Source organism: Lucilia cuprina, chromosome 5, assembly GCF_022045245.1.
Source record: "Lucilia cuprina isolate Lc7/37 chromosome 5, ASM2204524v1, whole genome shotgun sequence".
NCBI classification, from domain to species: Eukaryota; Metazoa; Arthropoda; class Insecta; order Diptera; family Calliphoridae; genus Lucilia; species Lucilia cuprina.
This window is the reverse complement of record NC_060953.1, coordinates 69,442,644-69,457,620: the sequence shown is the minus strand read 5'-3', so window position 1 is coordinate 69,457,620 and position 14,977 is coordinate 69,442,644. Positions and strand designations below refer to the sequence as shown.

At 27.2% G+C, this 14,977-nt stretch overlaps 1 protein-coding gene and 1 long non-coding RNA gene across 3 annotated transcripts in view; one reads left to right on the top strand and one right to left on the bottom strand.

The window, feature by feature from the left end:
• Positions 1–469: 469 nt before the first annotated feature.
• LOC124419910 (probable inactive serine/threonine-protein kinase scy1) overlaps positions 470–14,977 on the bottom strand; it is a 47,953-nt gene continuing 33,445 nt past the window's right edge. Inside the window, exons 2-3 of one of the 2 annotated variants that reach the window (XM_046950908.1) lie at positions 2,320–2,685; positions 470–1,247 (exon numbers count right to left, since the gene is read on the bottom strand). In XM_046950908.1, coding sequence (XP_046806864.1) covers positions 551–1,247; positions 2,320–2,685 — 1,063 coding nt within the window. In that variant the 3' untranslated portion in view covers positions 470–550. Of the gene's footprint in view, positions 1,248–2,319; positions 2,953–14,977 lie in introns of those variants that run through there. The other variant, XM_046950907.1, reaches the window with a different exon arrangement.
• Positions 8,139–10,439, top strand: LOC124419911. The gene is made up of 2 exons (XR_006940894.1): positions 8,139–9,137; positions 9,214–10,439. It is a non-coding gene; the product is annotated as an uncharacterized LOC124419911 (long non-coding RNA).

The window sequence follows — 14,977 nt, the reverse complement described above, 5'->3', positions numbered from 1 at the left end:
AGTCACATATGAATACAATTATTATTATTTCAACAGCAGCGAAATGAAAAAAAACAGTCTAAGGAATTCATGTAATCAATGACAGACAAACTGTATAACTAGAAAAATAACAAAAACCACTGAATAACTGACTGACTGGTCGAATAAATAAGAGACCGACTAACAAACAGATAGACAAGCTGGTTAAGTATCTCTCTGGCCAAGTGGCCAAAATGAATGAATGGATACTTTGTAAAGGCAACTTAGTTTATGACTGTCGAACGTTACAGCTTCAAATTTTACATTTCACTTGGAAAAACGTAAATAACGACATATTTTTCATTTTCTTTGCAAAAAAAAAAAAATAAAACTTGTAACAGACTAAGTCTGTTGATGGTGTAAACTAGTAAAGTGTGAATATAATGAAACTGGTTTAATAAATAATATTGCTTAATTTTTCTTCGAGTTTTTTCTAAAAAAAGTTTTAAATTTTACTTAATTTAATCATAATTGGTTGCAATAATTAATGATTATTTAATTAATATTAATTGTAAAATTACATTTATATAGCTTAATAATATTCATCACTTTCATTACTATTGTGAGCATTATGAACTGTTTCATCATACTCTTCCAATTCCTCCGACTCATCCTCGTCATCGTAGTCATCGTCGTCATCATCATCTTCTTCCTTAGGATGTTGTTTTTTCTTTTTGTAATCAACCACATTGTCATCATTGTTTGATTTATGGCCATGGCCATTTTCATCATAATGAACATCATCATCTTCTTGTTTATCATTATAATAATTATTGGGTTTTTCATGCACTTCATATTGTGGTTTCGGTTCATCACGATAATCACTGCCACTATCATCATCATTATCATCGTCGTCATTGTTGTTGTTGTTGAAATGATAAATAATAGGTGGCTGTGGAGGTGGTTGATAATGTTTGTGCGGATTATATTGCTCATGATTTATTTGCGGCAGTTGTTCCAAATTTGGTGAATAAATATTAGATGATGGATAATATTTGTGGCTGGTGTCTGCTTTCAAATGCGTTTGAGATTGCGGATAATGATATTGTTCACGATCTGGCTTGTAATAGTTGTTGTTGATGATCTCTGAAGGTGGTGCTCGTTTGTAATCATGTTGCAGTTGACCATGTAATGATGAGACTCCATTACGTATGACTTCGGCTTGAAAACCATTAATATCATCGGCTGTATATTTGACCACACGCAATGCACCATCAGGGTCAATTAGGCTGTTAAATGATAAATTTCGATTTTTTAAATATAAAAATATGGACAAAGATAAATAGCATTTTTCATATAAATTGAAATTGATTCCACTCTATATTTTATTTGTTTATTTAATTTTTCATAAGATTTTGTATAAAAACCTTATTTTAAATTATGTTTTCGTTAATAATTTCTGAACTACATGAGTCTCTATTGAAGAAGGTATCCTCATACCATATAATTTTTATAATATTTAACAAATTGCTGCCTGACCTATTTGACATTGAATTATAAATTATGTAAATTGAATTTTAACCTTTTGGATGTAAAATATTTTATTTACAAGGTTTTAAAGACAATATCTTTAGCTTTAACACGAATTCAAAAATTATCCTGTACTAAGAGGAATTTAAAAGTTATGGGCAATAATATGTTAATACTTTTATACCATTTCTGCGGAAATGGTATTCCGATCAAAAAGTCATTGATTTGAGGAAAACTTTCAAACCTTAAATGTGATGGAAATTTCATTAAAATCGGTAAATTCGAAAATTGCTATTTTCTGTCCGTTTTAATATGGATTCTGCCTATTAAAGTTTATTAATTTTATTGAGATTTAAAATATTGTGGTGCTCTAAATTTTCTTATTTAACAAATCAACTAAATACGTTTTCTATACTGTTATATACTGTTATTTATTTTTAATCGATTTTAAAATGATAGAATTCATTCTAATATCTTTATCTAACCACAGAACCAGTTACGAAACTAATTTCATGTTGGAGCTATTATACTATAGGTATAGGGTATTTATAAGTTTATTTTGCTTGAAATAAGATAAATAAGTTGTTAATGAAGATCGTCTTTCGCCGTACTTAATGCTTTCTAAAAAAATTTTACATATTTTCATACATAGTTATCATATCATATTATATGTATTCCATTTAACCAAAACATAAATCTGTTATTGATATTTTTCAATATTTTTTACACTTAACTTCCCCTCAATTCCTGTCAATCAATAATTTGAAGCTTCCGTTTTTTCTTACTAATGTAGATTCAATGTACAACTTCAAAACAACACTGATAACTCACCTATAAACCCCCTTAACAGCATCACCATCACGCATTTCATTACGATTGTGCAAAATATGAGCGTCAGCATCTTCCACGCCATACGCAAAATTGTATTCCGCTTTTGCAACATAATCTAGACGTGGTACACCGCCATGGTGATGAGTTTTGCCATTTGCAGCAACGTTGGCATCGTTTACATAGATTTTATGCTCGGGACCAGCAACGGGTCCAACAAAACGTGTATACGAATAACCGACGGCATCGATGCAACGTAATGGTAACAACAGCAGCAACATTGACATGACACCTAAAACCGTTATGAATGAATACGATGTTGAACCAAGCCGCAGATAAGGCTCTTCAAGTAGTTGTTTCTTGTGGTGACTAAACAAAATATGAGATTGATCATGTTGGTTGTTTAATATTTTAGTTAAACGTTTATATTTTTTAATTAACATTTTTTTATTTTTTATATGAGTTTCTTATTAAGACAATGATGTTGTTTTTAGTTTTGTTTAGGTAATGCAAAAAATGAAATGCAGTTTATATTAATTGCACAAAAAAGAAAACAAAGCAACGAATAATTCGGAATTCAATATCGCAATACCGGTGTTGATTTTGTTTGTTAAACAATTGTTAAACTAAATATCATTTGCGACACTTCTCGTTTATTTATAAGATTTATTTGCATCTTGAAAACATAATTTCATAAATTCACGGAAACCGCATTCCAAACAAAAAAAAAAAAAAAAAAAAACACTGAAAATATGTATCATGAATAATTGCAAAACAATTTTACACTTGAATGATGATGATGTTCATCACATTGTTGCTTCTTATTTGTCATAGAAAACTGTTAAATGTAAGACATTGGCATGGTATATTTTTCTACTTCTACAATATGGTTAAATGTGTTAAATATGTATTAGAAAATTGTTTAGAAACACCACAAATTCAATTGGAAAATGTGCACATTATTTCCGGTTAATAATGAGTTTTTCGCTAGACAATTTTTAAATTTATTTCAAATTATTTTAATGAATCAAAATTTATGAATAATTTGCAATATCATTAACATTGATTTGTGAAAATGCTTTTAATCCCATTTTACTAAGACCCATATACTTATTTACCATTGCAACTTGATTAGTAAATAATTTTTATCAATATCTAATCACAATTCTAAAACACAAATCAATCTTAAATTGAAATTAAGTCGGTTTCATTCGAAATGATATTTTTGTAACATTTGAGAATAAAAAAATTTAAAGTCATTTACTATTTGAAAAATTTTCCTGCTCCAGTTAGGAGTTGAACTCGAGCCTGAAATAAAAATTTATTCAGTTTTTATATTTCTTTTACATTTTTACAGTTAAATTTTAAAGTGTTATGAGTCCAATATTTTTGAAATAAAATATGTATAGAAAGTTTTATATTTTAATACTCTATATTTTTATTTTATTGAAAATGTACTTCAATCGAAAACTACAAAATTAATTATTTGTGTGTTTAAAAGAATTTTTATAATTTTGTAAAGAAAAGATGTTATCAATTGAAAATGATGACGACGTTGCAGGCCAAAAAGATCAATACCATCTAAAGAAGTTAAATAACACCAAATCTGTATAATGTATAATGTGCATACATATGTATGACTGTTTGTTTGTATAGAAATAAAATTTTTTTAATAAAAGTTAGTGATCACTAGTGGTCATAGGAGTCCATTAAGGAACTACTCACTACTTTCACTAAACCAGTCGATTTTTATATTTTCCCTTCGAAAGCTTAACAGACCAGATAGCTTTTGGCCAGAATACAGGATCTTACTATATCTGAACTTTTTACATACATCATCTCATAGTCATTATGTTACAGTCCCGATCCTGACGAATACTTGAGAGCTTCTTCAAAATGATAATGCTGTATAGCCTGCCACCTATTGGTTGCACGGTTTATTTATCATATTTTTGTTTCGGAGAGGAATCGCTCTTGGAATCGCATTAGAGCTTCCTACTTGTTTATCGCAGCGGTTAAAAGGATTCCTTATTTAGGTCGTTGATCATGTGTGTTGATGGTCACTTAGCCTCTGAAATCCTTACAACTTTCCAAACTGAGGATTACAGTACTTTAGGATCTCTAAGATCTTTTCGGGGGCCGTGGGTGCCAATGGTAATTTAGCAAAGGATCAAAGTCGAAGTATATCCTAAAGTTAGATACATCTCATATCTCATCCAGTAGTGAAATGACAGACATGAGCAGCAACGCTGTGCATTTATCTGCATGACCCAGACTAACCTCCTGAGATGCCGGTAGTTTGCAAACTAGCCTAGCGCATTCGAATTTCCACATCCATTACCGAAGCTGTGGGAGTGGGACTATGAAACTTCTTACTAGGTACGCGGGACATGACTTCTTTTTTTCCATTGCTTGTTATAGAGACAGATTACATTTATAACATACTGTCTGGTAAGTTAAACTGTTGTCTTCACACATTCAAGGATATAGTTGGGATTTGAACCAGCCGGACATGCTTTCCCGAACTAACCCTCTCTAGCCGCCCCAAAGGAAAGCAGACGCTATTAGAATATGTAGACCTGTCTGGAATGGGTGACCCTACCAGGAATAGCCAACTTGTGCTGGCCATTCCCTTTAAAATATCTTTACAGATAAATACTTTAGCACCTACATCACGTAAAGATGACTACCCATCGCAGACAACAAAAGTTGATGGTGACGAAGCACACTGGGTAGAGCTAGTAAAAAAAATTCACACAAAATATTTAAATATACTGTTGTTGTAAGTTGCTAAAGGAATAGCAGCTGTTTCAATTATTGTGTTTTATAGTGCTAGCTGATGGCGTTTGTGGATTATTTTGTTATAGTGTTGTTAAAAATTATAGAATAATTATGTTTCTCAACATATATGTAAGTTTGTACATTCTAAACGATTTTTCTTTATATAAGTTTTTTTTATTTTTTTTTTTAAATACTATAAATTTATCCACTACTATACAGAATACATTGCAATTTCAAATCATTTATATGCAATTGGCTCGCATTAGTTGCATACTTTATGTTTTTTTTCCTCTATTTTCAAGTTTGTACTTGAGAATGAAGTATCCCCAAACATAAGATAAGTGTATAAAAATGTGTTTATTTATGGTTGTAAGATTACCCAGCAGTTCTGAAGGCGGTTTTTGTATGAGTTTAGTAAAAAAATATCAACTGATTCTAAATTGACTTGTTAGAGTTAATTTGATAGATTAGGGTTAAGTCTTAAGAACTGAATGTAATTATTCGACGACAGGGCATGTACTCGTTTACGTTAAAGAGTATGTAAATATTTGAATATTCATGAGTATGAAATTTTCTTGATGCTTTAACCTTTAACAGGGTCTTGGTAATGTTTGCAACATAACATTTCTGTTGTTGGGTTTCTTAATATTATATGTTCCTTTGTTTTTTTTTATTTTTTATTTTGTATTGTTTGTTGCATATATTCATGTACAACATATGTATATGAATTTGATGCTAGTTGTTGTTAGTTTGGGCATTTTTCTTGTTGTCTTAACGCATGATTTTCAAATGTTGCTAGTACAAGTATTTTGTGGCAAGGTGTTTTTGTTTTTGGGATATATTATGCATTTATTAAGTCTTTAGGAGTATTTAATGTATGTTAGTGAGCATGTAAGTGATTCACTCTAAGAAGATTTCGACGTTATAAGTATGTAGTTTGCAGGAATATTTATTTGCTTTGTTATGTAACAGTAGTTAAAATGTTTAGTTAGTTTCAGTATTGGGATCTATGAGAAGTCAAATAATTGTATCGAAATTCATAGTTATTTTGGTGTGTCTAAATTGTTATAATTCTTCTTCATAATCATTTGAAATTTATCTTGTCTCAATAACAAATTTGCCAAAGTATGCCAACAACAATTGCAGGTAAAGAAATAAAAAATGACAACATATAAGGTTTTTATTATTAAAATAATAAGAAGTTATAATTCTTCTTCATAATCATTTGAAATTTATCTTGTCTCAATAACAAATTTGCCAAAGTATGCCAACAACAATTGCAGGTAAAGAAATAAAAAATGACAACATATAAGGTTTTTATTATTAAATTAATAAGTTCCGACTCTGGTATTAAAAAAAATTTGCAACACCAAAATTACAGTTGTCAAAATTGTAAATTATTTATGCCAATCATGTGATAAATTTGTAAATAAATATTACAAGTTAAGAGTAAATAATATTAATTTAATTTAACACAATTTATAAAAGAAATTCATTTAAATTTACAATAAATCTTATTTACTTCTGAACAATTTTTCCATCTAGCTCAGCTCTAATCGTAATCAACTTTCAAGTTACAGTATATTTTAACCACATTTAAGTCAAATATTAGAGACTGACTTAAAAGTCTACATTTAGGTTTTTGTATTACGAGTAGTAGTATTAGTACTAAGTATAAGAAAAAGTGAAAAAAGTTATAGTTGTATCTTTAGTATTTATTTGAACGATAAATAGCCTAAAGCGTTTACACTTCTTTTTTGTATTTATTTACTTACTTTTTATTAACTAAAAGAAAAAAAGATTATGTAATCGTTGTAAGTTTAACTGTCTATTCGTATAATCCATACAAATAATTACTATTTACACAAAAATATTGTGCGATTTAATAATGTTTAGCCATTTAAACAAATGTGCTATAAATTAAATTCGTTGTAAATAAAAAAGGGGAAAACAACAATAGCAACAATATTAGTACGTGTTTTTGGAAAAGACCACCAATTGTCTCAAGTGGGTGGATGATTGGTCCGATATACAGACCGTTAAATTGGTGAATAAATTATTAAAATGGGCATATTTACAATTGTTATTGTATACTCTTCACCATCGTTAGAGGGTTATATAAAAGTTTTTCATTCCGTTTGTAATTTAATAATTTTATAAGACATGCGTACGGAAAAAACGATATTTAAAATCAGCGAATTCGGCCCACAAATAATCTGAGATAACCACTGATTAGACAATTCTTCGAAAATTTTATAATTTTGAATATAGACACATAAAATTGCATGTAGGTGCAGGAGTAAATGAGATCCTATCAAATGGGACTGTTTCGCTAGTTTTTCGTTCTTCAAAAGGTAATTTTTGAATTTTCTATAAGAAGGAGATGTTTTTCTATGACTAGTACTATTTCATATACAGGGTGCACAGGGTTTTATTAAATTTAAGACTTTAAATAAATTTAAATGTTATTATTTTTAATACTTGATAAACCAAACGTATTATAGATATCTTTTGTAGTAGAGTATCATAAAAGTGAAGGTATTTTCTTAAGGCTGCAAAAATAGCCCACATATTCTGCACATATTTTTAAAGTCTCTGAAATTTTGTTGAAAATACAAAATTCTTGTACGTATTGATTTAAAATTATTGTTATACTTAATGAAAACATTAAAAGTAAATATTTTAGTTTAAATAATTGCAACTATTGTTGAGTAGGAATTTAATATAATTTTTATAAAGAAATGTGTTATTGTTTTAAATTTTTCAACTATTTGGTGTTTTTTTATTAAATTTGTAATTGTTTGTTTGCGTTTTTTCTTAAATTTATTGACCCATATTTAAAAATGACTTTAAAGCTTTTAGTATTTCTTTTTATTCAACATATAACCACAACTTTACAACTGCCTACAATTGTTAAGATTGTTGAAAAAACATGTTCATTATATGAATCACATACAAATAGAAAAACAAATCGACAGACATTCGTATGAATGAATGAACAGACGGACACTTTCACATAACAAACAGATTGCAAGTTTTTGTGTTTATCCACCTCTCACTCAATAGAGAGTGTATCTGACCAATTCACACTGTGCAGAGACATTGTTCGGTTAGAGCTAGGTGGACGGCCGGTCAGACCGACAGGCAGCAACTTGTTGTTGATTTAGTTTTGATCCATTTTCACGTCATCCATGGTATTGCTGTTGTTTTCGGTTGTTTGTTTTTCCTTCTTCATCGAAAGAAACGAACCAGCATGTGGTAATTTGTAGCAGATAAGTTTGGGAGTAAATGGCCTAGTTTTTGCTTTTTCATTGTTATATAACTTTGATATGAGTAAACCATTGAGTTAAAGAAGGAGAGTGTAAATGAAAAACCAGCAAGTATGTGTCTTAAGTTTTTCGTTTTGTTTTACTAAAATAAACACTTTATTCGAAGATACGTATTAACTAAATGTTTTAGTAATATTTATACTAAATTGCAATGCTGAATTTCTTTTTATTAGATTTTGTTTTTATATAAAAATGTAAGTATTTACAATTTCTATTCAATTTAAGATTTATATATAAACTGGAGTAAGGATGGTGTTTGTATTCATTCAAACTTCTAGTTATTAAGAAATAGCAAACCATGGTTTGCTTTAATACGGCATATTACAGTTATATTTATTAATTCGCTAAAATTTTTATTTTTGGGCAACTTGGATATTTCTTTAAACTAATATAAGTTTTTTTTCTTAATTTTTGTCAAAATAGTTTCTTTTAAATATGGGTTTGGTAATATTTTCTATGTACATTATTTCAATAATTAATTTTCTGTGCTTCGCCGATTTTTACAGAATTATAAACATCTTTTTAGCAGTATTCATTAGAAATTATTCAGTAACATAAATATAAAAAATTATATAAATGAAAACCCCATATTTAATAAATAATCGTTAGAATCAGAAAAGTATCTGCATTAACATTAAAGTTAGAACTTTTCTTCTTCATAAATACATCACTGGTCAAATATGTAATGGTATATTTGCTTTTTAAATAAAGGTAAGTTTCAATTTTGTATATTTGCTTAATTTCATGTATAAATTATAATTATAAAATAATTTAAATTTATTTACAGTGCATTTTGACCGTTGATAGCATTTATGAAATTAATTAAGAGTTTTATTTAAACTTAAAAATTTAATTTTCTTGGTGGATTGTATCTCCACGATATTTTTTTTACCTTGGTGCAGGTATCTATCTATATTTCCATCAATTAATTATTATTATACATATTATCAACGTATGAGTGATATTAATAAAATATACATATATTTAATATTAATCATACGTAATATTACACATAAAATTAAAAGTAATTTCTTTTTTTTTAACAAGGACTGATTACGCTGTTTCATAATTTAAATCTTTCAAATATGTCAAAAATAAAACTTATTATTATTTAAAACTTCATATATGTATATGTAGAAACATTGGATGGGTTTATTTAAACATGTTAAGTTGTTTGTTGCCGGTGGAAAAAATAAAGATATTAAACCTTGTTAACTTGTTAATATATTCTGAAATATAATTGTTTATATTTCTATTCTAAATACCTAAATTTGCACTTAAATTAAAAATGTACTTTAAATAAACTCATTTATATAAATTTAAAGTTTATTTTTATAGAAATTAATTCATACATTTATAAGTCAGTTACTAAAATCTATATTTGGCTGCCCGGTTGATCTCATAAACCCTAGTGATCCAGTATTCTCAGTATCAGCATGAGGCAATGGTTACGCCATAAATAAGTAATATCGAAAGAATCTAAAAATTTGTAAAGTGTTTTCCATTTGTGTGGAGCCAGAAACTGTCAGCAGAAGCATTTTATAACTTATCAACAAACGAAGTTTTTATTGGAAACCTTTAAAAATTCTTGAATATCAAAGCTGAAAATTATAGTTAAAATATAATTACTATTATAATATTAAGATTCATTTATATGTAGTTGTATATTTTTTGTCTTTGGTAAAAGGTCAACACTATGTAATCGACAGATTATAATAATGATGTCATTAACACAGACCAACAAATTTTTAACCCAGAGATCAACGTATACTTTTCTAAAGATTGAGTTGTGCTGAATTTGCAATTTAAGATATCGTGTCAATCTTTTAAAAAAGTATAACTTGGTCTCACGTTTTTTTAATATTTTATAAATTTTTGTCGGCCTGTGTAATGTTTAGAATTATCGATAAAAATATTTGTGAGATACAATAGTGCATGAGGTTGACTTTTCATTATCGATACTACCAATATAAAATACTGTTTCCTCTAATAAAAATATTTTAAGAAACTTAACATTAATGTTTTAAATATTACAAATGTAAAATAAAAATATTTTTGTACTTGAAATATTTTAACAATTACAACAAATTAAAATATTTTTTTTTAATTCCGTTTAAAATATTGTAAATGACGTTAATTATTGCTTTTATCACAGTCCAATGAAAAAGAATTTTTGAGAAAACAAACATCTATAGTTATAGATATGTTATAAAATAGATCATTATTATAAGTTCTGAAAACATACCAACATTGCAAATAAATTAAATAAGGAAATATTGTAACAAAATACAAAATACACATTTAAATCAAAATATCAGGAGCATATCTAAAACAGAACATAAAATAAAAATTCCATCAATTTTGTTTAAGTGGAAAAACTACAATTGTCGAGTACAGAAACAAAAAATAGATTTGATAAAGAATCACAGATTAATTAGTAAATTTAATTTAAATTTTAGTTTATTCTACACTATATAAAAAATGTGTTCTGAATTCGTGACTATTGCTTTAAAATCTATTTTTACTAATGTTGTTTGTTTCAACATTTGGTTATATGTATTGCAACGTTTATGTTGTAACAAAACTAAAAATAAAAAAAGTATTTAATTGAAAACTTGCACATAAATATAGTGTAACTATAACACCACATCAAATTTAACACTACGTGTGTGATTTACATAAAAACCTTTCACTTACAAATCCTTCTTGCAACTCGTACATGCATGCAACAAAAATAAATTTTTAATACTTTCGATACATGTTTGTATCTTAGTTATTTAATCTAGTTTTACTGCGTGTCATATTAAGGAATATTGGCTGTTTATTTTGCTACGAACATATAAATTAGAATATGAATATGTGTTACTAATGCTAACAAATTAGTTTTTGATAACAATTTAAAAATTTTTTCTTTCTTGAAAATAAATGTGCGTTATATCACCACAATATGGGGAGATACAAACTAAAATGAAACACTTAAAATGTATATGAAATTTCTGAAATGTAATACTTAAGACATGAACAGGATTTATGTAATCAAATCCCTCCCTAATTTTAGTTTGCAATTTTGTTTTAAATTTTATTAAATTATTTTCAGTCTTTATTGATGTTTACGTATACAAGCACTTATATTATATACATTAGACTGACTCTAAGTTAAGATCTGGGATGACTGTTAGTGAATTTGACCAAATTCAAAAAAAGTTTTGGTGTTGTTCCGTGCGGATAATAGCCCCTTCATTCATATGTATATAATTTCGGCTTTTAAAGGTATTCCAACATCATGGATGCTTCGAATGTCATCTTTGGTAACCAAACTCTAGCAGGAGGTCTCTATTAAGACTTAACCCCATCTCTAGCATGTGTGCTATTTTTCTGGTGTCGGATTGAGGAGGAATTGTCGAACTATTTGAGGATAGGAGAGTGCTATGTGTCCAACCAACGTCTCTTGACTAAAGGCAAGAAGGTCGTCCTCAGACGATGATTCAACCTAACCTTATTTTTTTTTATTGTTTATTTATTTAAGCAACTTAAGAGTGTCACGTATAACACTGTATATTTTAAGAATATCAACTTAAGCTCCATATTAAGTGAGTCGGCCTAATATACATATTAAAAAGTCAAACAAATAATATTACCAGTTTTTCACTTAGAGTTTAAAAGAAAATTAATGAAAATTGACTTAAATGATTTTTTAAACAAAAGCGATGCTAAACAGGCCAAATAGGCATATGTATAGCAAAATTTACAAATAATATGAATTTTAAAATTTTTGAAAATTAAACTTCAACCAACAGTTGAAGTTTTTATTTTAATTTTTTTAATTTAATAATACATTTTATATCAAGGATTTATTCCTTAAAAATTTGTTTAATAAAAATAAAAAAGTTCTTGCAAAACACATTATTAAAAAAATTTATCACCGTCATGCTTTTTTTATAAACCATTGTTATGTCATGGTTAAATTCCTCTAAATTTTCTAGAATTTTTAATCAAAAAACTATTCAGAACAATACATGCATTTTAATTTTATAAATGTTTTTTATTTAATATAATTTGAACCAACTAAAAGAATTTAACTTCAAACGTTACTTTGGGCCAAAATTCTATTAATTTAAGCACATAAATCATACATTTGTCTGGGTACTCATAAATTTTCAGTAGTTTTTTTTTGTCTCTCAAAACTCATATATATTATTATTATTTGTTAATACTTTAGTCTACTATATTTGCCACTTAGTTATTTTTGCATTTTAAAATATTTTTAATTGAAATTTATAAAAATAAATTATTTTTCTCAAGTGCTTTATGCAAACAAACATTTGAAATCTAAGAAAAAAATCTAAACTCGCATAGTCGTTTGTATTTATAACAATTATCTTTAAATCTTTTTTGATTGTTCTGTCAAATAATAAATAACGTTTTTGTTAAAAAATGCTCTATTTACGGTGGCTGATGGTGGTGGGAATGGGTAATTCCATATGTTTATGAGAACTTGAAACAAGAGATTAAAAATTTAAATTTAATCGTAAATTAGATTAATTATTATTAATTATTATATGTGTGAATAACAAAACATTTGTTTCTTTTTCTAAAAAGCTGTTTGCATTACAAGATTTTGTAGAAGAAGCCTTAATACAAAATAGTTCAGAATAAAGTTTGTGAAACACGAAAAAATTTTAAATTAATTAATAATTTTTTTTTTGGATTTAGATAAAATGGGTTTTCAACCACTATAAAAAGGGGGTTATTTTGTAAATTTCTTTAAATCACCTCTCTATAAATTGTTTATGAAAATATTTTCAACACAAGGTGAAATACTTTACAAACAATTCATTTTTACAAATACTTATTTTTCCGTGCACAAACTTATTCTCACAAAAATTTTAAATTTTTTATAACAAAAATATATTTAAGTATAAAAAGTTAAATTTTTTTCTTAACATTTTTTACAAGATATTATTTTTTTCTTTCTATGGATTGCACCATATTTCTCATGCGTAAAATATTGATTGGCAACGTTTGGTTTTAGTTTTGTATGTCTGTCCGTCTATATAAGTATTTCTATATCAAATGCCACTAGAACAAACAGCGTGATGCATGGTGGAACGTGATTATTGTGACAATTGAATGGACAAGTGAAACGGATATTAGCCACTAGAAATATAATGCAACACATTTATCTTTCTCAAAAAAGTATTTAAAGTGGGCAGTGAACAGTAGGAATAAAGAAAAACACTAAATATAAAAAATAATTATGAAATATGAGTTTGTAGAAATTTAATGAAATGTTTTATATTTAATTTATAAAATTATTAAATTGTTAATACGACTCAATAATTAGTTTGACTAAAAAATTACTGTTCTGCTGGATTAATAAGTAAATAAATAAGTTTGAAAAGTAAATATAAATTGCCTTTATAAGCATAAAATTATGTAAAAATTTATAGGTTTAATAAACATTCTCATGCATTTATGTATAAATTTATATTGCTATAAAGTATGTGCCTTAAGTCTTTTGTTTTTTCTTATACATTATTATATATGTCCACTAATGAAGATATTAAAAATTATTAGTGACATTAAAATTTGTTTAAATAATATTTTTCTTGTTTTAACTGTATTATGCTGTGTCTTAAGTCTTTCGTTTTAAGTACTCACAAAACAACGAGTGACTCCTTCTATCATATACATATTCCGTTTCGTTCAAGTCATTTATTTAAATTTATTAGAGTTTTAATTAAAACAACCATTACGAACACCTTCGTATTTGCATGTCTTAAAAAAAAATTTTAAAATCATACAATGAAAATCACATTTAAGAGACACCATTGGCATTTGTAACCTAAATACAATAAAACTCGGACCAAAATACAAAAAAAAAAAAAAAATAAACATAATTTTCCAATAATTTTCTATAGCTATAAAATCAACAACTGCAATAACTGCCAAACTACAGCAGCACCAGCAACAATAACAACAAGGCAACAATTGCATAATAAAACGAAAAAAGCTGAAAAAATAACAACTCAAATATCAAGAAAAGCTGAATTAAAATAGAAAAAAAAAACTAACTGTGTATTATTTGTTGTATTTGTTGGACACATACAATAAGAAAACTAGACAAAAATAGGTAACAAAACCATAAGCGGCATGTTTTTGTTAAACTTCAACGAAAGAGCAAAAATAGACAGATAAACGGATGGACAGACAGCCAGTAAGAAAAACCGACTTAAGCATCAAACACTAACAGATCTTAGAGCATGGACCGTAAAAATGCTCTGTGACAATCGTAGACAAACTAAAAGCCCAATAGTCTGGACAACAGCCATTAGAGTGAAGGCAAAAATATACAAAATGAAAAAATCGTGATGTTGTTTTGTTTTTCATGAGTTTTTTCTAAAAAACAAAAACAGCACAGTTTGTTCTTTTTATTTTGTGCTGGTGACAATTCATTGTATTGTTGCCAACAAGCTCAAGTAAAAAGAAAAACATAACTGCAAACATTAAAAGTTGTTAACAAAATATTTTTTATATTTTTTTGTTTTATA